The 25,032-nt window shown below is 36.3% G+C and overlaps 1 protein-coding gene across 4 annotated transcripts in view; it reads right to left on the reverse strand.

The window, feature by feature from the left end:
- The window catches only part of CELF2 (CUGBP Elav-like family member 2), a 632,079-nt gene extending 608,183 nt beyond the window's left edge, over positions 1-23,896 (reverse strand). For 2 of the 4 annotated variants that reach the window (XM_074194156.1, XM_074194155.1), the window contains exons 1-2: positions 23,766-23,832; positions 16,353-16,487 (exon numbers count right to left, since the gene is read on the reverse strand). Coding sequence is in view for 2 of the 4 variants with exons in the window: in XM_074194143.1 (XP_074050244.1) it covers positions 23,766-23,818 (53 nt within the window). In the remaining 2 variants the exon portion in view is untranslated. Of the gene's footprint in view, positions 1-16,352; positions 16,488-23,765 lie in introns of all 4 variants that reach the window. The other 2 variants (XM_074194143.1, XM_074194138.1) reach the window with 1 other exon arrangement.
- Between the last annotated feature and the right edge of the window lie 1,136 nt (positions 23,897-25,032).

A 25,032-nucleotide genomic window follows, 5' to 3' on the forward strand; every position in this document is an offset into this window, starting at 1 on the left:
AACCCAATTGTAGTATATAGTTACCTGTGGAGAATTTAATGGAAAAGCAAGGCTGTAAATTAGTACCATATGATTAGCATGAAAAATACTGTTTGTTTATCCAAAGTTTCTCAATAGAATGGACTGTATCTTCAAGATATGACTTATTTTCCATATCTCCATAAAAACCTGTCTCTAGTTAACTGGACATTTAATTTTCTACTTATTCATTTTTCCCCCTACAGGCAGCTTCTTGGCTATTCAGCATGTGCACAAGGCAGAGAAAAATAATTATAGGAAAAGGGACATATAAAATGTCATAATTAAACCCTGCAGTGGCAAAATACCTGCACTATATTGGAAACATTTTGATTGCTACAATCAGGTAAGCTTAACTTTTCAGCAAATTCTTCTTCAAAAGAGATTTATCTATAGATATAAGTAGAGAGGTAACTCAAAAAATTATCCTACAATACAAAAGAGTATCTGATTTCCTCTGAGGACTTCACAGAATGTCCAAGCTGGAAGGGACCTCAAAAAACTTTTAGTCCAGTCATTCAATTAAACACAAATCCTGCCTACAAAAAAAACCCAACAAGCACTCATAAACTCTTTATTTGAAGACCTCTACTTTTCTATGTAAACATTCTTCTTTGAGATAATTCAATTATTATGAAGTTTTTCTTAAAAATCAACCTGAATCTGTCACTCTATAACTTCTACCCATTGCTCCCAGTTTAGCCTGCTGGATCAGGTAGAATATTCCACATGGCTTCCTCTAAAGTACTTGCAAATATCTATCCAGTTTCTCCTATTGTCTTCTCCGAAAGTAACATGAACAAGTCAGAATATTCCAGGGCTGAATATACCCTAAAATTGGTTTTCCTAAATCTAGGGTATATGTCAGGCTATGTCTTTATTCCTTATTCTCCTCTATTTCAAATTCTAAAATGATCACTTTCCCTTCAGAGCTCCTATCAATTTTCCATTTCAGCAGCCAGTTTCTCTGTGTCAGTGAGAATAAGGTCCTGAATAGTGGTTCCCCTCATTCTTTTGAATTATTTTGATCAGAAGTAGAAAGAAAAGTCAAAAGAGCCAGATGTAAAACACTGATTTTTATGACATGACAAATCTTCAGTAACCTTTCAGGGTTTAGCTTATTTTAACTTACCACTTGTCTAAAACTTTCATTAATAAGAGCCTTTATGGATTAGAATGGCATAAGCTATATCTTACTGCCTCAAGATGCATTTGAAAGTTTTAATGTATGGTTTGCAGATCAGAATTCAAAGCAAACCCAATTTCAAGGTTCAATGGAAATGGAAGCTCTATGTGGAAGAATGGAGTTTCTACCAGTCAAATACTATTCACTGTTTTTAGAAAGTAAAAACAATGTATGCCAAACAGTTAGAGATGATCAAAGCAGATTTAAACCAATTTAGTGGGAAGAAAACCCAAGCTATGAAATATCATGTCAAGGACTCCAAATCATCTCACTTTCTCTTTCTACTTCAGCGTATTTGAAGTTTCTGTGCAAAATATTTAGCTCTGATCCCCCATCTAACAAATGGACTAGTTGAGTTTGTCAGTGATTATGCTCATTCTGAGGAATGATGACCTGCAGAGAAAAAGCCAAAGACAAGGGAGCCAATTTTGTGGATAAGAAAAATAAAATTAACCAGGGAATTAAAGCTCAAAACAGATTTATCCTCCAGAGTTTTCTGCCTGATTGCAGACAAAGCTTAAAATCAGGTTTCAAAAGCATAATATACTGTAGTGTTTAGTTGAGGCATAAATTAAAAAAAGATTGTCATTTCCAAGGAACATCCCTTCTCTGCACACTCATTGATAGTCATCTCCAAAAGGAACACTTTGTCTATATTAGAGAGGAAGAAAAGCAGAGGCAGGGATGCCAGATCATTAAATGCTCAAAGAAATGAGTGACAGTGCCAGAAAATAAGAGTTGTGGTATGTAATTGTGATGGAATACTTCTGTGCTACAAGTAAAGATGAGTCACAATGATTTTAGAATAACATGGAAAACTTGCACGAAATAATGAAGACCAAAATAAGCAGAAAAAAGCATGTTGAATACAGTAACAGCAATACTGTTTTAAGAGCAACTTTGAGTGAACAACTTATTTTATCTATTATATATCCCAAAGTAATCCTAAAGGACAAATGAAGAAAGTTGCTATTTGCTTCTGGAGAACTGATAAATAGAAGTATACATAGAATCATTTAAATATATAATCCCATTTGTGTCTAATGGTAATCATCTCTAGGGTGGGAGGTGGGGGGGGGAGATAAAAAAATAAATTTGCATGATAATTTTGTTGTATGTTTGAAAAGAATAACAAGTTGTGCATAGTAGATTTGCAGTTTCATGTACAATCATCTTTTTAATTATACTCTATTATGAAAATGTTTGTTTTATTCCATAAATTAAAAATAAAATAGAAGAGATTTATGACCTCCTTACTCTTCCTCCCACAAAATACTTCTGTATGCTAATCAAACTATGTCCTATAAAATAAAGCAAAGCTAAAACACATCATCTTCCTTTCAGTTGCCAAGACCATAGATAGACTCAGGATAGTGATGAAGAGAAATGAACCATTAATAAACATTTATTTTGTCCCAGACACTGTACTAAGCACTGGGATTACAGAGATAGACAAAAGGAGTCCATGTCTTCAAGGAGCTCACAGAAAATGGGTGGGGGGAGAATATTGGATAATATATAAAAAACAGATATGGATAACTTGGAGGTAATCTCAGAGGGAATAGCACTAACGGGGACTTGGAAGGGTTTCTTACAGAAGTAAGTCTATTGCTGATATTTGAAGGAAGTGAGAGTAGCGAGGAGGAGACAAAGAGGCAGAGAGTATTATGCATGAGGTGATTGAACCAATGAAAATGCATGGATTTGGGAGACAAATTATTTTTTGTGAGTGTTTCTTGTGGAGATGACTATCAATTAGTGGGCAAAGGAGATGTGTTCCTTCAAATGACAGTCTTTTTTTTTTTAAAAAAATATTACCAAGGCACTTTAAATATCTCTAAAGTGTACAATGAGTAGAATGGTAAGGGACAGGAAGGAAGAGCATTAACATTGCACAACAGGGACCCCTGTCACACAACACCACCCTCCCTTGTCAAATATTATGCTTTAACCAGAAAAAAGGGGGTGGGTGCCCTTTTGTAAGGCTGACTCTAATCATTATCCCAAGGGATGTAGAAATCCCATTGGCTCTACTTCAACAGCCAGAGAAGAATTATGCTTCTCTCAATTTGTGACTTTAGTGACTTTTGAGGAATTATAGCCAGAAAATCAATACCAGATGTCTCTAGAGGAGATAGATTTTAGAGATCCTTCTGTTGTCATGTCAACCTGGGGGGCGTGACTTTACAGCTAATCAGCCTGGAGATTATACAGAACCCTTATTTGCCTCTTAGACCTTATATATAAACTCACCCCTAATAGTAGGAGTGGCAAGAATTCACCTTGATCCAATCTCATAATCCAAAGCAAAGATTGATTCATTATAAAAAATGGGCAGAGTATATATAGATAGAACAGAATGCAGAACACAATGTTGTCTGTACTCTAAGGAGTACAAATCTAAACCAATGGAATTCTATAGGTTCACATTCTGACAGAATTATAGTCAAAATAAGACTTGCCTTTAATCTGAAAGGAAAGTTATAAACATAGTATATAATATTAGTAAAAATAATAGAAAGCACATGATCATAGCAATAGATGCTGAAAAGATTTTTGACAAAATCCAAAACCAGGGTTCCAAAAAACCAGAATTGCTAGAGGTAAATGTCATATATATACATATATATATATATATATATATATATATATATATATTGGGTTTGGGGGAGATAAAAGTCTACTGCCCTCTTTATGTGTAAGGTGTAAGTCATAGTACGTAATGGCCAAAAGCTCCAAGAATCAGGATCTCAAGGAAGGATGTTGGACTGAAAGGGGAGTAATGGCAGATGAAACTTGAATTTCATATATATATATATATGTACTGGACTTTTGGAGGCAGGGCAAATTTTCATGTCATAAGAATTTTAGAAGCTGATCACTATTATAATGAAATAATTAAACCACATCATACACGGAATAGCTAAAGGAACTGGTATTAATCATCTTGAATGAGAGTAGTTTGTTGGGGGGGGAGGTGGGGAGAAGGAAGAAACTATTTCTGATTTTTAAAGTATCTAGAATTTGAACTTCTTTTATGCTTTTTTTTCTTTCTCATAGTTTTTCCTCTTAGTTCTACTTCCTCTTTCACAACATGACTAATATGCAAATATGTAAAACATGATTTTACATATACAACTTTTACTAGATTGTTTGCTGTCATAGAGAATGAGGAGGGAGGGGATGGTGGATAAATGTTGCAAACTAACTTTGCATGTGATTAGAAAAATAAAATAAAATTTAAAAAATGAAATACTTAGCATTTCAAATATATGTAAGAGGAATTGCACTCACTTTGTGTGGTCTCAGAGAGCATAACTCATGGATGGAATTTGCCCAGAATCAAATTTTGGCTGAATTTGAGAACATTTTAATGATGTTGTTTGGCCCCAGGAGAATATACATTCTTTGAAGGTTGGCATGGCTGCACATAGTAATCCATTAATAAATATTTGTTGAAGTAAGTGGAATTAGAACTGTCCCAAAATGCAATTAGCCTCCTTTTGAGGCAGACAATTTTCTAACTTTTGAAGGAATCAATATGAAGAACCATTTTTCATGGATATAATTCATACATTGGCTTTTAGACTATGTGATTTGTGAAGCCCTCTCAATTCTAAGATTTTGTAATTCCTCTTGGATGGTTCTACAAACTTAATATGAATCCTTGCTCATTTCCCAAATGAGAATATGTGCCTTTGCCAGGTTTTTCCTGAATAACTTTGTGTGAGTTACCTTTCTTCAAAGACTTTTGAGGATAAGAATCAATTATAAGGTACCAATTAGCCAATACTCCCGTTAATCAATCAACAAGTATGTGCCATATATTGTGCTAGGCTTTGGGGATAAAAATCCAAAGAATGAAACAATTGCTATTCACAGTGAACTTAGATTCTAGTAGGATAGACAACAGGTGCATATAAATATATGGATAGCATAAATATAGAGGTAATAGAGAGGTATGTAGAAAATAGACAAAAAGGATTTGGGGAGGGATGTTGCTAGAATTTGGGGAAAGTAGGAAAGAATTCATGCAAAAGATAGCATTTTTACTTTTAACTGAAAGGAAGAAAGAGACCTTGGGAGGAAGAGAGAGAGGGAGTGAATTCCAAGCACATGGGATGGCCAGTGTAAAAACATGGAGAGGAGAACTGTGGGAGGAATAGAGAATAGGCCAGTTTGATTGAATCACAGAAAGCAATAGGAAGAGTAATAGACCATCACTTGGAAATATAGTTTGGGGTCAGCTTGGGTAGGGATTTAAAAGCTAAACATGTCATGTAGTATATATTTCCTTAGACAATAAGTGCCCAGTGGAATTGACTCAATAGAGAAGTTACTTGGTCAGATTAAAACTGAAGGAAAATTTGACTGCAGGATGTAGGATGAGGAGAGACTTGAGGTGTTAGCTAAGATAACAAGACTATCATCTTCATGTGTAACAATGCAGTTTCCTAGTGAAGGGGCAGATGATATGGGCAGATAAGTAATTTTATTTGTTTGTGAATAGTTTGAAGTACTCTGGCTATTTGTTTACTGATTGTCTATTGATATTCTCCATTCACTTCATTTAAGATGGGTGCCTAACCAGTCATTCCTTCATTTCCCACCAGACTGTACTTATGTGAGCTTCAATCAAGCTTCTAGTGCAGCTCCCTCCTTTCTCAGACATTGATCCACTCCCCACCCCTTTTCTTGTTTGTTTTTTTTTTTGTTGTTGTTGTTTTGTAGATTTTTCAAGGCAATGGGGTTAAGTGGCTTGCCCAAGGCCAAACAGCTAGGTAATTATTAAGTGTCTGAGACCAGATTTGAACCCAGGTACTCCTGACTCCAAGGCCAGTGCTCTATCCACTGTGCCACCTAGCCGCCCCTCCCCATCCCTTTTCAACTTCCTTTTATGTGTCATCTTCTTCATTTGAATGTATATTCCTTAAGGGCAATAACTGTCAGTCTTTTTGCCTGTATCAATATCCTTGGGTCAGGCACAATTGTAATCACATAATAAATGTTTGTTGATTGACTCACTATTGGCATTGTCTCCACACATAATTCAAGACATAGTCCAACCTGGTATAGCATGCAACTAATTGTGCAGTTAGATCAGTCTCAAGCAGAAGCATTTTACATACAAATGTCCAGGGCAGACAGCACAGTATAACCTGAAATTTATAGTTGCAGATTGGTCAAAAAATCAATAGACAATATAATTTTTTCCAGCTTTGTAAACAAGTGAGTCAGCATTAAGAACTAAGCAGAATTTTTTCCAAGTTTGTAAACAAGTGAATCAGCATATGTACTAAGCAGAGGTTTCCAGCACCACACTCTTAGATGATGGCATCTTTACTGGCAAAGATTTTTCATGAGTAAATATTCTTATAAGAGGTTTAGGATTAATGAAAATTATAAAAACATGACAAGAGAGGTAGAGCTTTTTGACTTCTAAAATAATGAAGCAAACTTCTGGAAGATAAAGCATTAGTGTCACAATGTAGCACTTATTCATTGCATCATTCCCCACCCCATGTTCCTTCCATTCCAAAAAATAGAAAATATGCTGTATTCCTTAGACATAACATTCAATTTCTTGCCTCCTTGTCCTTACATAGACTATTTCCTATGCTTGGAATTATCTCCCTCCTCAAGACTGGAAATTAGAATTCCTAATTCTCTTCAAGGTTCAACAGAAGTGTCATCTCCTATGACTTCCCTTATCATTCCTTCTCTTCCCTCTTTCTCTTTTCTTCCTCCCCCCAGGGGTTTGTTTGTTTGTGTGTTGTGTGTGTGTGTGTGTGTGTGTGTGTGTTTGTGTGTATTTCCTACTTTCTGAAAGGAAAACAAAGAAGGAAAGTATGAGGGAGGACTTGAAAGAAAGGTGGCCTATGCATTATACAGAGATAGACAATCTCTTCTTACTCACCCAGTAGAAACGTAATGAATTGAAGTCTTTGAGAGCAAATTCTGCTTTATTCAATCCCCGTCTTAAAACGTCTTTGCAAGGTATATTAAAGGTTCTATTGCCAGCACTATGACTCTTTTAGTCTCCTCACTAAATTAGATAAGTCCAAGATGTGAACCAAGCAGAGATTTTGCCCAAGTTTGTAAACAAGTGAATCAGCATATGTACTAAGCAGAGGTTTCCAGCACCACACTCTTAAATGATAGCATCATTACCGGTGAAGGCAGTTTAGCATGTTGGATATAGAATATGTTAAAATAATGTTTTATATGTTGATAGAGCTCTATGAAGATGCTTAACTTATGCTTCAAGCAATGAAATACTGACATTTGCAAGGAAGGGAGAGCTTAGTGCATTCAGGAACCACAGACAGAATCTGGACATTTTTAGTCTTCAACTGAACTTTAGTTTTATCATCTATAAAAGGAGAAGGCACCCAAAGTATAATTTCCTGGAATTCTTTAATTCTAGACTTTTCTACTTGAACACCAATAGTCCTCTCACTCTGAAAATGCCTCTGTTCTTTGTCTCTTCTGATCAGTGAGGTTTTGCCTGATTTCCCTATTTTAAGATCTCAGTCCATCCATGCAGTTTTCCCTTGGGTCTGCAGAGCTTCCTTTTAAGTGTGATCTCTCCCCACCCACCCCCCACCATACAATATAAGTTCCATAGGGTATTGACTCCTTTTCTTTGCTTTCATTTGTTCCCTTAACACTTAGCAAAGTGATTGGCACATAATAAGATCTTAATGAATTCTTTATCTATCCATCCATCTCTTTAGCTGCCCTGATACCTTGAAAATTATGTGTTCTGATCTAATAATGATGGCTATAAAGGACTTAAAAAGGACTTTACTTCAGATACTATGACTGACTACCATTTCAGTCAATATGGTAGATTTATTGCCCTGGTATGTACAAGGTGACCACAAGTACTACCAACATGATCAATAGAGACCAAAATACTGAATAACTCACTTTTAACAAGTATAGCTGACAAGAGAAATTTTGTAGAGACTAGCATAGAATGCACAATGTTTGTCTTTCTGCCACAACTGTTTTACAATAACTATCTGTGCTAAAAATACCAGATGGTCTCTTTTCTAGAAGAGAAGGTCAAGAGGTTCTAGCAACATCTTCACAACTCTAGATTATTAGAGAGAATGAAGTGCTCCTTTAAAAGAAAAAAATGTTTCAAGATTCAAAAAAAACAAACCAACAACCCTGCAAAAAGGATTTGACAAGGTAGAAAGGAATCATGAGTTTATATCAGGGTTAAAGTTTAGCAGCATGTGACAAAGGAGGAAGAATAAAAGGGAATATTTGAAGCTAAATAATAAATACAAAGCCCTTCCCATGGAGGGGGAGAAGAAACAAGATGAAAAAGGGAGAGCTTATCATAGTGGATATTGACAAGGCCAATATTTCTTTTACTGTCATTTAGTCTGACATGGTAGTAATAGGGGACTTCAATTATCTGAACATCTGTTGATCTCTCTGTCAAAAGCAGAGTAACTATTAAATTTTTGGTTTGCCACAGTGACAATTTTATTCTTTTTTTAATTTTAGAAAGGTTTTATTTATTTTCAGTTTTACAATTTTTGCCCCAATCTTGCTCCCCTTCCCCCATCCCCCACAGAAGGCAGTTTGTTAGTCTTTACATCATTCCCATAGTATGCATTGATCTAAGTTTAATGTGATGAGAAAGAAAACATATCCTTAAGGAAGAAACATACAGTATGAGATATAGCAAAATTACATAATAAGATAATTTTAAAAATAAATTAAATTAAAGGTACATAGAAAGTCTTTGATCTTTGTTCAAACTCCACAATTCTTTCTCAGTATACAGATGGCATTCTCTATTGCAGATATCCCAGAATTGTGCCTGATTGTTGTCCTGTTGTTATGAGCAAGTCCATTAAGGTTGATCATCACTCCCATGTTGCTGTTAGGGTGTACAATGTTTTTCTAGTTCTGCTCATTTCACTCAGCATCAGTTCATGCAAATCCTTCGAAGCTTCCCTGAATTCCCATCCCTCCTGGTTTCTAATAGAACAATACTGTTCTATCACATACATATACCACACTTTGTTAAGCCATTCCCCAATTGATGGGAACTCCCTCAGTTTCCATTTCTTTGCCACCACAAAGAGAGCTGCTATGAACATTTTTGTACAGGTGATGTTTTTACCCTTTTTTATAATCTCTTCAGGGCATAGACCCAGTAGTGGTATTGCTGGATCAAAGGGTATGCGCATTTTTGTTGCCTTTTGGGCATAATTCAAAATTGCTCCAGAAAGGTTGGATGATTTTATTCTTCAAAAAGTACAAGAACTATGCAGGAAGAGGTGTATCCTGAACCTCAATAAGGAAGAACTGATTAATGTAGGAGAAATGACAACAAATGTTATCAGTCGTCAATTCTGGTCCCCTCAGCACTCTCCAGGGCAGGGATGACTTCCTTTCATAGCACATAATCTATCTGCTGGTGAATTTTTTTGTAACATTTCACATCCCCTACTTTCATTTCTTTCCCCCAACTCCATGTTATTAGTGAAGGTTGCTTGATAGGAGGTTTACATGTTGGAACTGTTGTAAATTATTATTATTATCATCACCTGGTGTCTTTGCACATCAGAAGGTTGTTTGGCTAAGTACCACAGGAGTGGGAGTAGATTAGAGATTGGAAAGATATTTAGTCACTGGTGCTTTGATGAATAAACAGAGCACTTGGAGGTCTTGATGGAGTACTTGTCTCCTTTGTAATCCTTGTCTCCCACCCCTCCAATGCTGGTCTGGGGAAGATTGAGAGAGTATAGGAACTAGGACTCTACATTTATATGTGGAAATAGTAAGTAAAACAAAGATAACACCAGTTTGGAGAAAGAAATCTGCCATAGAGTGCCTTGGGGTTATAACCTTGGTCCTGTAGTTTTAAACATTTTTATTAGTAACTTGATTGAGCACAGAGTTGATCTTATCAAGTTTACAAGATGACACAAAGCTGGGAGGGATAGCTAATATCCTAGATATCAGAGACAGATGCTAATAAAGTTATCAGAAATGATAATGATGACTGGACCTAACTAGAAAGAATTTTATGAAGGAGCAATAGGAATATTTACATGTGGGCCTAGAATGATGAACCTTAAAAGTACATGAAGGTTTTGGCCTGGTTATGTATCAGATCATCTCATAATTATCAAGGGGGTTTGGAGTATATCAAGTAAAATAAGAATCAAATGATAAGAGCACAAGAAGATGGTGGCATGAAGACAGGTTTTCCCAGAAGCTCTGTTCCAAAATATTCCAAAAACCTTAAAATTGTGACTCTAAATTTTCAAGAGACAGAATCTGCAGAAATACCCAATGGGCAATTCTCCAGCTCTAGGTAACTTGGAAGAACATGAGAAGGCTCTGTTTCATGGGACTGGAGGGGGCAGCAGTGAAGCCAGGATCATCATACCAGCTTTCTGAGGACAGTCTGCAGGGTACCTGGGTCCCTGGGGGCTCTGGCTCCTGGCAGCAGAAGCAGTTTCCAGACATGCAAACCCAGGGAACACCAAGAATAACTTGGAAGAACATCAGGGAAACCTTCCAGAGTGAGCATGGAGCACAGGCCAGCATGGTCTTCAGTGAAACTGTGGCCCTCCATGCAGCTGAGATCCCAGGAAATGTAAGCAGGTCTGTGGAGCCAACCTAGCAGGGAGAGACCCCACAGCTGCTCCCAGAGAGTTTGGTCCACGGAAGGTAAGGGGGTGGGAGGAGACTTTCAAGATCTCTCCTCTGTGCCTGAGACAGGACTCTGCGGCTTCATCTATGCTCAGATCCTGGTCACAGTCTGGGTGACTGTGCCCATTGCCATAGAACAGTGACCCTCCTCACAGCTCCAGGGCAGAGGAGAATGTTTGTGGTCACACATAGACCAGAGCACAGGCAGAAGAGCAATCAGAGCCTCTCATAAGACATTGAAGGAATTGAGGTCCTTGCAGTAGTTTCCCAATAACAAGTCAAAAGCTTGGGAAGCATCTCAAAACCAGGACATAGGCTGGAGAAATGAATAAACTGAAAAAAATGGAACCTGACCATAGACAATTGCTTCGGTCCTATGAAGGATCAAAACACATACTCATAAGATGACAAAGTCCAAGTTTCTGTATCCGAAGCCACCAAGGAAAATAGGAATTGGGTTCAAGCTATGGCAGAGTTCAAAAAAGATTTTGAAAATCAAGTAAGGGAGGTAGAGGAAAAATTTAACAGTGCAGGAAAAACATGAAAACTAAGTCAGAAGTGTAGTCAAGGAGATACAAAAAAATGCTGAAGAAAATAACATGATAAAACCAGTTTAGATTAAATGGAAAAAAGCAGTCCAAAAAAGATAATGGGGAGAAGAATAATTTAAAAAGCAGAATTGGCCAGATAAAAAAAGGAGATAAGAAAGCTCTCTGAAGGAAATAACTCCTTCAAATATAGAATGGAGCTAAAAGGAAGCTAATGACTTTTTGAGGAATCGAGAAACAATAAAACAATACCAAAGAAAAACTAGCAGAAAACATGAAATATCTCACTGGAAAAACAACTGACCTGGAAAACAGATCCAGGGGAGACAATTTAAAAATTATGGAAGTCATGATCAGGAAAAGAGCCTTGACTTCAATTTTAAAGAATTTCTACAGGAAATTTGCCCTGATATCCTAGAAGCAGAGGGCAAAATAGAAATTGAAAGAATCTACCTATCTCCTCCTGAAAATGATCCAAAAAAATAACCCCCAGGAATATTTTAGCCAAATTCCAGAACTCCCAAGTCAAATAGAAACTAATACAAGCAGCCAGAAAGAAATAATTCAAATATTGTGGAATCATAATCAGGATTACACAGGTCTTAGCAGCATCCATATTAAGGGCTCATAGGACTTGGAAAATTCCAGAAGGCAAAAGAGCTTGGAATGCAACTAGGCATCAAACCCTCCAGCAAAACTGAACTTCCTCTTCCAGGGGAAAAGATGAAATTGGGGAATTTCAATGAAATAGGGGAATTTCAAACCTTTCTGATGAAATGGCCAGAACTGAACAGAAAGTTTGATCTTCAAGTATGTGATTCAATTAAAGCATAAAGAAGGTGAATGGGAAGGGCAAATTATGAGGGATTTAATGATGCTGAACTGCATATATTCCTGCATGGGAAGATGATACTGATAATACTCATATAAGCCTTCTCACTTAATAGGCAGTTAGAAGGAGCACATTTAGACAAGGCACAGGAGGGAGCTGAATATGAAGGTATAATATATTATAAAGATGGAGTCAATGGATGAAAAGGGAATGCACTGGGAGAAAGGGAAAAGAGAGGTAAAATGAGCTAAAATATTTCTTGTAAAAGAGTCAAGAAAAAGTTTCTGCAATAGAGTGGAAGGGGGAAGGTGAGGGGGAATGAGTGAGCTTTCATTCTCATTTGAAATGTTTCAGAGAGGAAATAACATAAACACTTAAAAGGATATAGAAATCAGAGAAGGAAAAAGGAGAGAAAGGGGACAGGGGAGGGAAGGGGGAGTGTAGGTGATTCAGGAGAGAGTAGATTGTAGGAGAGGGTAGTCAGATACAATATACTTTTTTTTTGTTTATTGAAAGGTGGTGGGGTTGAGTGGCCTACCCAGGACCATATGATTGGGTGGTTGCTAATGTTGGGGTGGGATGTGGGCTCTCAGGACCTCTTGACCCCAGGGTTGGTGCTCTGTCCATTATGCCTCTTGGCTGCCCCATAGCACACTTTTGAAGAAGGACCGGGTGAAAGGAGAGGAAAAAATAGAATAAATGGGAGTGGGGACAAATGGATGGAAGGAATTACAATCTGTGAAAAAAATATAGAAGTGACTTTCCTGATGGACTTATGATAAAGTATGTGATCCATCCCAAAGACAGAGCTGATAGTATCTGAACACAGACTGAAGCACATTTTTTTTCCTGTTTCTTTCACTTTATTTCTCATGAGGTTTTTTTTTTTATTTTTGAGGGGGAGGAGGATTATGTTTACTATTACAACAAGACTATTTTAGTTATGTGTAAATAAATAAAAATGTAAATTAAAAAAATTTAAAATATCAGTTCTCAAAACAGAATTCATTGTGTACACTTGAACCTGGCAAAGATCTAGTTGAATAAAATTATTTTATATTCCAAAAAAAGGAATCAGATACACAAACCACAAATCATAATACATTATGTTTAAAGCAAATTAGAAAAAGTATATTTTCTTTGGACCTCAAAACTTTATAAAAGATGAATGTTGAAAATTGTTTTGCTTTTAATTAGAAAAAAATTAATATTTTTTTTAGATTTTTTGCAAGGCAAATGGGGTTAAGTGACTTGCTCAAGGCCACACAGCTAGGTAATTATTAAGTGTCTGTGGCTGGATTTGAACTCAGGTGCTCCTGACTCCAGGGCTGGTGCTCTATCCACTGCACCACCTAGCTGCTCTCTAAAAATTAATAATATTTTAAAAGGAGAAAGAGATAAATTTTCTGAGGGAGTACAGTAAGAAGGGTGGATACAAAACACCTTTTTTGGTTTTTGTTATTTTTTTTAGGTTTTTGCAAGGCAAATGGGGTTAAGTGACTTGCTCAAGGCCACACAGCTAGGTAATTATTAAGTGTTGGAGGCTGGATTTGAACTCAGGTACTCCTGACTCCAGGGCGGGTGCTCTATCCACTGCGCCTCCCAGCTGCTCCACACTGCACCACCTAGCCACCCCCAAAACACCCTTTTAAAAGTCTCTCTCCTATGTACATGGTATCATTTTCTTCTGGGCTCTTTGCTTAAACCTGATACTGATTCATTTTATAAGAAGCATCCTGCCCAATGTACATTTTTTTCCCTCTATCTTGATCAGATCATATCTGAAGCACTGTGTTTAGTTCTGGGCGTGGTGTTTTTGAAAGGATGTTAAGGAGCAAGAGGAACCAGAGGAGGATAATCAGGATGAGTGAAGGATCTTAAAAGCATGTCATATAAGAATCAGTTGAAGAAAATAGAGGTGTTTAATCTAGAGAAGAGAAAACTTAGTGGGTATGTGATGACTCTCTTCAGTTATTAAAAAAATGATCATATAGAAGCTTCTTGGTCTCTTTGGATAAAACTAGGATCAATGAAGAAAATTACTAGGAAGGCAGATATAAGGAAAAGGAAAAAAAAACAGTGTTTCTAACAATTAGAGGAAATTCTTCCTCAAAAGATAACTTTAAGGTGGGGTGGGATGAAGGAAAAAGAAAGGAGAAAACAAACATTTTTATAGTACTACTATGTGTTGAAAGTGTTTTTAAAAATTACTTCATTTAATCTTCATAATCTCCATCTTACAATTGAGGCAAACTGAGGCAAACAAAAATTAAGTGATAGCTGGTAACTGCTTATTGGGGGACATTGCAAAGGGGACTACTGGTAAGACACAAGTTGGATCAGATGAATTTGAGATTCATTCCACTTAAGAACTCTATGATTTTTTTTTGGTATAAAATGAAATTTAAAAAATAAGCTTCCTATTTAAGGAGATTATCATCACATCTAAAAAGAGTATAAGAAAATGGAGAAAGAATACTTATAATAGGATAATTCAAATTATATCCTTAGAGAATCCAACTTACAAGTTTGATAGGACTATTATATACAAGGGTTCTCTCATGCCTTCTTCTACATGGGTTAGGTTAGTTTTCCCCAAAAAGGTATCAAAGCTACCCCTGGGACTTACTGACCCAGAATATCAATTCTTAATCTGAATTTCCCTTGACTCAGCCTCCAAATTACCACTCCTGACCCAGGGAGGTAGTGATGAAAAATAATAATACAGAACTCTTTTGAGTTCCTTTAATTGGAATGAGAATACTTTAAGTTCTTTAACAAAGATCGATTGGAGAACAAGTCTGATGACTGCAGCTGAGGTAATTCCAGCTCCAATAGCATGTATTAAAGTTGTTGCAGTTAAAAGCTTGTAGCTGGATCTTGGGATTGAACTAGTTATTCATTATGAGGCCTGTCCCAGGCACTGCCTCTCCATTCTCTTAGCTAGGTGTCCCTCCCAGACCAAAGCATTTACTTTGAAAAAATTAGAGTGTTCAAAGCAGGCTGAAGTCACCTAGATACTCCAGGTAGAAATAATGGAATAGGACCCTGGTTCTGCTTTGAATGTCTGAGAGGAAAGGATATAATGATAATTAGTCCTTCTAGAGATAGGTTTGAATTAACTGTGTTGTTGCAACTCGATAATGCTGAAACATCATGGTACCTCGTGCACTGTGCACCTCTATTTTGTCACCAGATACTACATATTGGTGCTTTGTGTAGCATTGCCAGAATGTCTGAGGTGCCTTGCTGATAGAGAAGGAAAAATCTTACTCAGGGGCCAAGAGCTCCTGTAGGCTTTAGACCATCACTAGAATGAGAAGGGTGTCCTTGCTTCCCCTCACAATAATAAATGTAATGTGCAAGGCATGCCACCATGAATATTGTTGGCATGGTTTTCTTTGAAGTGAAGGACAATTATTATTGTGATGATAATGGTGATGATGATTATGATGATTATGTTTGATGGCATTGAAATGACTTTTTTGTATAAATAAGACCACCACATGTAGCTGGTCACTTTCAGACTTGGCAGATATATCACAAGTCCATGTCAGTCATTATATGCTGCCCTGCCATATTTCCATATGGAGATGGGGGGGGATTAGGCATGTCTACCCAAGTTAAGGACTTGAGCATCCTTGTTGAAAGCTATGACTATAGAAATTCCCTCCCCCGCCTTAAAAACTGTAGCATGACTCAAAGAATGATTCCAATATTAAATCTGAGACAACAGGGAATCAGCTTGAATGTAGTCCTTCCCTAATATTAAGTGTTGATCAAATAATGGAATGAACAAAACAACCAGGTTTGAGTGGAACTAATGAAGTCAGGATTGATGAAGGAGACAACTTCTGAAAAGAAAATGAAGGAATATGATTCAGTAGAGAAGCTGCCCTAAACATTTTGCTAACGTTGCTTTTGTACAGGGTGATGATGGAGAGAGGAGGAAATGATAGTTAATTTTTTGGAGTTCTGTAAGATTAGCAAAAGATTTACATTTTTGATCTCATTTGATTCTAACAACAAAGTAAATGTTATTATCCTCATTTTAGTGATGAGAAAAATTGAAACTTACAGAGCTCAAGTGAATTGCCATGAGTCATGAGCCAATAAGAATCTGAGTCAGGATGTGAACCCAGGTCTGTTTGATTGCAAGTCCAGCTCTCCATCATCTATAATACCCACATCTCACGAGATCATTGATTTAAAGCTGGAAAGGAACATGGAGGTCACTCAGTTCAACTTCCTCATTTTACAAATGATTGTGTCAAGCTCCAAAGACATCAAATGACTTGCCCAATGTCATCTGAGTAGTAAATGGTAGAAATGGAATATGAATCCAGGCACTCTCAGAAAGTTCTTCCTATTTTATGAAGCCTCTAGGACACATACATAGCCTTGATTATAGCGTTTTACAAAGTCTGTTTTTCCAAGGATTGTCAATACCCCTTCCCTTTTTTATAATCAAGATAACTAAGGCATAGATGAGTTAAATGATTAGCTTAGTTAAGGTAGTTAATTAGTGACAGCATTAGGATCCAGGCTTATCTTCTAACTCTAAAGTTAATGTGCTTTCCACTATATCATGTTGCTTCTCAATAACTACATCTTTGACAAGATTAAAAATGTTCCTGGTTGGAGGGACAGGAATTCAGGGAAGCCTAGAGGGATTTGCATGAACTGATGCTCGACGAGATGAGCAGAACCAGAAAAACACTGTACACCCTAACAGCAACATGGGAGTGATGTTCAGCCTTGATGACTTGTTCATTCCATCAGTGCAACAATCAGGGACAATTTGGGTCTGTCTGTGATGGAGAATACCATTTGTATCCAGAGAAAGAACTGTGGAGTTTGAGCAAAGACCAAGGACTATTACCTTTAATTTAGGGGGGAAAAAAACCTGATATCTTATTGTCTGATCTTGCTATCTCTTTTACTTTATGCTTCTTCCTTAAGGATATGATTTCTCTCTCATCAGATTCAATTTAGATCAATGAATACCATGGAAACAATGTAAAGACTGGCAAATTGCCTTCTGTGGGGGGTGGGGGGAGGGAAGTAAGATTAGGGGAAAAATTGTAAAACTCAAAATAAATAAAATCTTAAAAAATATTCCTGGTTACAAAATATTTCATCATTACTTCACTCTAACCTTACAAATCCACAAGGTTACATGATGAAACATAAAATGAAACCTATAAAAACTCTTTTATAAGCCATACAACAAAAAAGGGGGATTTAAAAATATCTGAGACCTAAAGATTCTGTTTAAGCAAAACACCTGCAATCTGTTCTGATTGAAATACTTAGATTCCACTATTCAAGTGGACTGATAGTCAAGTGATTGCTAATGTCAAATACAACAGAAAATTCATCTTCTAGTAGTTGTATTTCATTATAACTTTATCATAAAGATAGAACATCTGAACATAGAAATTTAGTTAATTCTATCAATTTTCCAGAAGAATTGGGAATAGAGGGGTGGCTAGGTGGCACAATGGATAAAGCACCGGACCAGGAGTCAGGAGTACCTGAGTTCAAATCCAGTCTCAGACACTTAATAATTACCTAGCTGTGTGGCTTTGGGCAGGCCACTTAACCCCATTTGCCTTGCAAAAACCCTAAAAAAAAAGAATTGGGAATAGAACAATCTTGAAGAAAATGAGGATTGATATAAAGAGTTCAATTCAATAATCAATATTAAGTGCTGTATAAATAGCACTATACTAGAGTCTGGAGATTGATATAAAGTTGATATTTGCATTTACTTCAATGATACATGTTAAGTCTATCCATGTTCTGTGCAACTTTTGTTTATGTTTTCTCATAAACCTTGCACAAGGAGCCCATTTAATATTCTTTGATCCTTACTTATGTCCCTAAAAATTGTGTGGATAATAATGAAGTATATAGGATGTCCATTGGTTATTCCTCACATTTCTTTACTGGCTCATCTTTTGCAGGTAATACATCATTTTTTTCTGTTATAATTAATACCACTTCAGTATCAGGGATGATGGTGTTAAAATCCAAATATAATGATTCTACTCTCTTTGATAGAGGAAAAAAATTTATTAAAGAAATAGTGATGGGGCAGCTAGGTGGTGCAGTGGATAGAGCACTGGCCCTGGAGTCAGGAGGACCTGAGTTCAAATGTGACCTCAGATACCCAGATGTGTGACTTTGGGCAAATTGCTTAACCCCATTGCCTTGCCCAAAAAAACCAAAACAAAACCCTAAAGAGATAGTGACAGATCTTTTCCAATTTTTTTTCTATTTTTTCCCCTCCAAATTTCATCCTTCATACTCTCTGGATCTTTAACAAACCATTGCTTCTTATTGTTTTGAGATGATAAATATATTTTATACCTTTCCATAATTCTCCTTTAAATGTATAATGTTAGAGATTACTTATGTATGTAACACACACATTATAATTCATCATGTATATTATTATTTCTCTAAATTTACAAAGTATTTCTCCTACCCTATAAGGATTTTAAATGCTTGTTAGTGTTTCCTTAGGGTAAAAGAACTTTTGTGTGCTTCCTATCTTGAGTAGAGGATAAAGATAATAAGCAAGGGATAGTGATGCTCATATTCTGAAAGCCAATGAAGACTGCAAGTTCTGCTGGTTTTCTGACTGCTGGTCAGAAAATTCTCCATTCAATCACACAAACAAATAAATGGAGCCTACTCATCTTTTCCTCTTTTCCTTGCCCTACCACACAAACACACAAACCCTGTACATCTTCAAGATGTTCTGTAACTTGAACTAAGGAGTATCTGTGTATGGCATTCATTCAAAATTATCTAGAATATTTTCCTTTAATTTGGAATACATCTTGAGAGATTTATAAGGCACAAGAAAGGGAAATATATACAAAAAGACTGGAGAAAGCAATGAACAAAATAAATGAAGCAAAATAGTGATTTGAAACACCAGGGTCTGGTCTTTTTCCCCCCTCTTTGACATGAATTATTTAATTAATGTGACTTACATACATACATACATACATATATACACCCATACACAGAGAGGCAGAAGTGTAGATTTAAGACTAACTAGTCTAAACATTTAAGGGATGTGGTAAACTTTAAAATGTTCTTCAGGCAACTTTCATTTGTGTGAGACTAAGCTATCAGTCACAAGATATAAAATCTCTAACATTTGAAATATCACAGGACTCATTTTTTTAAATGCTGAAGTCAGTTTAAGAGAGCCACTTGACCATAGAAGATTAAAAGCATCTTTCATTCCCACCCAACTCTGAAGCCACTTTTTGCCTCATGATTATTTTTCCGTCCACAGAACCAGTGGACTGGGAGAAATGTTTTAAGCAGGACTACACCTGTGTCTGTCATATTCTCAGAATATATTAAAATCTTATTTATCTCAAATGTGTTCTTCATAGGCAGAGGAAGGAAGAGCTGAGAAATATTTCTCTCAAGTGGGCAAAATAATGCCCTATGTATTTATATGCTATGTAATAATTATATTTTAGAACTTATCATATTAATCTAGTACTTCATGTGACTCTCATGTATGGTTAGACATCCTTTTGATAATATCTCTTCATTTATAATAAAACATATTATACTACCACTAGATAAGTAAAAATTATTAGTGAAAACACCTTTTATTGAGAAAAGTTTTCATTTAAGTAGGTTAATGGTCCAAATAATTTTACCTTTTCAAAATCCTTTTTGTTTCCCTCTTCTTTACCATTTTGAGTTTAAATTATAATCTGAGAACATTGAAATTAATCACAATGCCCAAATGAAGACTTACTTAAAGGTTAATGTAATATGGTTTAGTGGGAGGAGTCCTGAACTGGGAGCTATGAGATTTGAGTTCTGTTTTCATCTTAGCCACTAGCTAATTATACTTTTTGGGTTAAATCACTTAATGACATCAGTTTCCTTATCCATAGAATAATGATGGAATATAAATTTTTTAACTGAAAAATCCAATGATTATGTGATTCTCTGATGACCTTGCTGATGATCATGCTCTTTTTTTATGAAATTGGACATAATCATGATAAGCAAATCTTCAACTTCTGCCATATGTCTTACATGGTCCACAGATTGCTTTTAATATACTTGTAAACAATCATTCTCTCTCTCTCCTATACTTGGTTAGTTCATTTCTCCTTCTCATCCCCAAAAAACTATGTCACAGAAAAGACAGTCTCTTTTTCTCTTAACTCAGTTTCACTATTGGAAGAAGGAGGTTGTTGTACTCTTTGCCTTTTCAAGCAGTTATAATGTTGTTTCAGGATGTTTATGATACATTCTCATTGAGACACACAAGATGCTATCATACCCAGTTTTAAGTTTTTCATTTTACAAGATGTGAGAATCAAAGCTGCGCTCATTAATGGAGTCATTGCCAGCTCATAATAGGGGGATATAACTCATGAGTAGTTTATGACTTAAGAAGGTCACATTTTCTCTCTCAGTTTTCAATAATTGATTTAAAAGTGACTTGATCAAATTCAGCAGCCATGTCACACAAATTTCTTGTATTCTACCATGTTGAAAAGTGATATGGTTGGTAGAATTCCAGTTTATATTCTTGGACCAAACACAAGAAGATCTTTATTAGTCCTCATTTAACAATATATTGCAGACTGCATGTCCTAACTGAATTCTTGTTTATCATTCTAAGCAAACACAGTAGTTTTGTTTTCTTTGTATTGTTATTATTGTGATCTCTTTCTCTTCTGAATGACTATATATCAGTTTGCTTATCTCTCATATGGCACTCATAAAACAATGCCTTGTAGTTTATGGCATGTGTTTTCACTATAAGACTCTTTGATAACAGGAACCATCCTCATATCCCCTACTAGATTTAATGTCATACAGGGGGGCCACTTGGAACCAAAAGATCTGGGTTTGAGTTGTGTCTTTACCCACCCTCTGGCTTTGGCTTTGGACAAATAATTTATCCAACAATCTATAAAATGGGTATGATAATCCTTGTACATCTTATCTCCTGTATTTCTAAGAAAAGGACTTTATTAGTAATAAAGTGCTTTTATGAATGTGATATTGTTTACACTGGATATTTTTTAATTTAGTTTGAATCTGATTTCATTGGTGTGGACAACTCCTAATTTAGAAATTCTGTCCACTAATGTAGATCTGCAGCTTGCAGATCATAAATTTAAAGTTGGAAGGGATCTTAGAAATCACCTAGTGAAATCCTTGTTCTACTATCCCATTATAAACATGAGAAAATTGGAGACCAGAAATATTAAGCTATTTGACTGATATCATACATATTGTATGGTGACAGAGCTGGACTTCAAATTCAAGTTCTCTGACCACATTTACTTACTCTCCTTTCCACTATTCTATGCACAATTGCCAGACTGATATTGAATTAATGGAAAGAAATTAAATGAAAATTATTAACTCTCCTACAACTCAGAAACTTAAAAGCCTATAATTGAAATTCATCCCTTTTCACCTCCTTTTAGTCAAGTCAGAGAGTTGTTCAGGGGCATTAGATGTCAAGTTGACCTACCTATGGCTAAACAACTATGATTTAGAGGTAAGACCTGAACCCTGGTCTTTCTGACTCCAAAGTTAGACCTCTGTCTACTATACCATGGTACCTCTTGACTTTTTGAATTAATGAGAACAAATTAAAAGAAAATTAACAATTTTCAGACCACAGACATTTATAAGCCCTTAACTGGTAGAAATTCATCCTAGTGTATGTATCTCCTTTTAATGTTTTGAGAATGATTTCACGTAATTCCAAAATCCCACCTTTATCTTGACCATGTCAAGAAGAGAACAAAATGAATACAGTTACAAAAAAAAATAGACTGTGAAATATTCATTCTTTTTCTGGGTTTTTCTGGCTTAATATGGAAATCTCGGGCTATTCTCCATAAAACAAACTCAATTTATCCTACGGAGCCACCTGGGGGCAAGGAAGGAAAATGATTTAGGGATATTGAAATTGGGGGTAAGACCTGGGATCATGAAATACAAAAATCTTCAGAGTTCTACATTTTGTAACTATTATCCTGAACACAGAGAACTTAAAAGTTAAGGTCAGATTTATCCTGATTTTACAATAGCATAGAAAATATGTATGATATATTAACTATTGATCCCCTAAACTGAACCCTTCCCCAAAATTATCTTCAAAAATGGTTTAAAATTCCCCATTCACCAAATAAGGAAGCGAAACAAGGAACATAGTTTACTTTGTCAGCTATTGAGAGCTATCATAGTTTATTTTAGTATTACAGTATAGGCTGTTGGGAAGGTGCTGTAACTTTAATTTTTATGTGTTTTTTTTTCCTTTAAAGCTGAATATCTGGATAAGAAACCTGAAAAAAAAACTGTAGGGAGTTAGATTAGATGTTTTCTACTGACCCTTGTTAACTCCAAGATTCTGGGGATTCGGTGCTAAGGTTAAATGTTCTTACATTATAATTTAAGTGTTCTGGTCCTTTCACCTCTCACTCTTAACTATTTGAAAATATAGTAGAACTGTCAGATCTTGGCAAGAAAGAAAGTCTTTAATACATGTGACTATCTGGATTTTGGCTCCTTTCCATTAGATCCATGTTCTTTATTAGAAAAATGGAGAAATGAGGTATTGTATCCTAACTTTTGAGGTTAAAATCATTCAGTGTTTATGCTTGTTTATTAAAACCACCAAGGAAGTTATTCATCGGAAATAAGAAGCAGTAGTGAGGTGAAGTTATTTGGTGTGAATCTTTTCAGAGGAAACAATTGATATCCCAGGAACAGGTGAGAAAGGTATTGTTTTTTGGTCACATAGATCACCTTTAAATTCTAACTTCCCTCTGGTTCTCAGTTTCTTTATCTTTAAAATACAATGTTTGGAGTCTATTCTTCACTAACATTAAATAGAAGATTTCAAATCACTTATACCCACTGAGCAGAGTTTCCAACTCAATTTTGACATTATAAAAGTTTCTAAAACCAAACTATGTTTGGGGGGAGAAGCAGGGAATGGGGACGGGAAAGGGATGATCAGACTGCTTCTCCTGTTTGTTTCTTTAAGGAGAATGTTCCGAAATCCTTTATTGGAAAACTGTCTCTTCCATTCCCTCCTCTTCCCATCCTGTCGCCGCGCCTGTCCCCCTCCCAGGAAAGGCAATAGAGCCCTAAGAATGAATTGTTCAGGATCAACTCCTGTTACCCTCACACCAACAGGGCAGGATCTTAGACAAATGCTTAGCTCTACTCTGTAATCCTGAGCTATATCCCATTCTCTGCTTCAGCCTTTTCCCACATCTGCTTAAATGGTCTCCGCATCTCAAAGGGATCTAATTACAAGAAGTCACTCTTCTGCCCCTTTCAGCGCCCATATTGCATTTAAACACACGCAAGTTCCTCTGAATTTGGGGGGTGGGTGGGGAGGAAATGATGGGGAGCGGGAGCTTGAACCCAAACAACTAGAGCAGAAGAAGAAAAACAGGCCTACCTTAAAACTTTCCAGTCTTTTAGTGGATCCAAGTCAGAGATTATGGAAACCATTGTCAAAAGCCAGCCGAGAAGACAAACCACAACAGGGGGGGGAGTGGGGGTAGGGGGTGGGGTGGGGAGGAAGAAAGCAAGCAGCCAACGAGGGAGGGAGGGCTCGGCTCAGGCTGGAATGACAACAAACCCAGTGCTGCTCTTCCTACTTCTCAAGCTGATAAGCACTTGTCCCAGCTTCTCTCCACCCCCAAAATCAATCTTGTGTTATATTACTCCCAGCTCCATTGCTTCATCACTACCTTTTTTTTTAAAGCCCCTGTAATCTGCTCCAACTGATCAAATTTGACCTTCTTGTAGCCCACTTTATTCCAAGCACAGCTCTCTGTTAAATCTCTCTTTATTAACACCGTCCTCCTTGGCTTTCTCTTGGAACAAATACAGATCAAGCCTGAAGCCTCTAGACTTTGCCAGCAATCATTTACAGATTATTGCAAGCTGTAGTCTTCTCCTCCTTTGGGGGACTTCTGCCTCTGAGGTTTGCTTTCATATTCCTCTTGGAAGCCTGGTTTGGGTTCTCATTTTTTTCTTTTTCTTGAGGTCTGGGTTCTTGGACATGACTTTGGGGCTTAGCCAGTTCCTTATAGTCTGTTACTACACTAACGGCACTCTTTACACACTCTGCTTTAAGGTTCACATTTTTAAAATAATTTGGAACAAGATTATTAACAAGTTGAAATCTATGGTGTCTGAATTCTGGCATCTATTTTGTCTATATCATTTTTTCTTTTAAACTATAAAGGGAAAGAGTAAAATTCTTCTAAATGTTAAAGAAGGAAAGGCATATTGATTTTCCCTGAAAAGTGTTTTCTTTTTCTTTGGATGTAGAGCCAATCCTTTAATAATAATTTTTTTTGACAGAGATGTCAAATTAAAAATAGTAAGTGCTAACATTTATATAGCACATTAAGGTTTACAAGAACATTTTCCCCATAGCAATCCAATGGAGATAGTACGAGTGTTATTTTTTTATTTTACAAATAGGGAAACTGAGGCTCAGAGACAAGAAGTATCTTATACCTAGTTAATTAAGTGTCTGAACCAGAATTCAAAGCCAGGATTTCTGATTACAAATCCAGGGTTCCTTCCATTCTCCTACCATATTTTTTTCTTCCCAGCTTTATTTATTCTTCACCCCATGTTGGTATGGAATAGGGTCAGTATGTATGTGTTACTTATTTTTAAAATAGTATTACCTCAGAAGAGTTTAATAT

The sequence above is a fragment of the Macrotis lagotis genome, chromosome 7 (assembly GCF_037893015.1).
Source record: "Macrotis lagotis isolate mMagLag1 chromosome 7, bilby.v1.9.chrom.fasta, whole genome shotgun sequence".
NCBI lineage: Eukaryota > Metazoa > Chordata > Mammalia > Peramelemorphia > Peramelidae > Macrotis > Macrotis lagotis.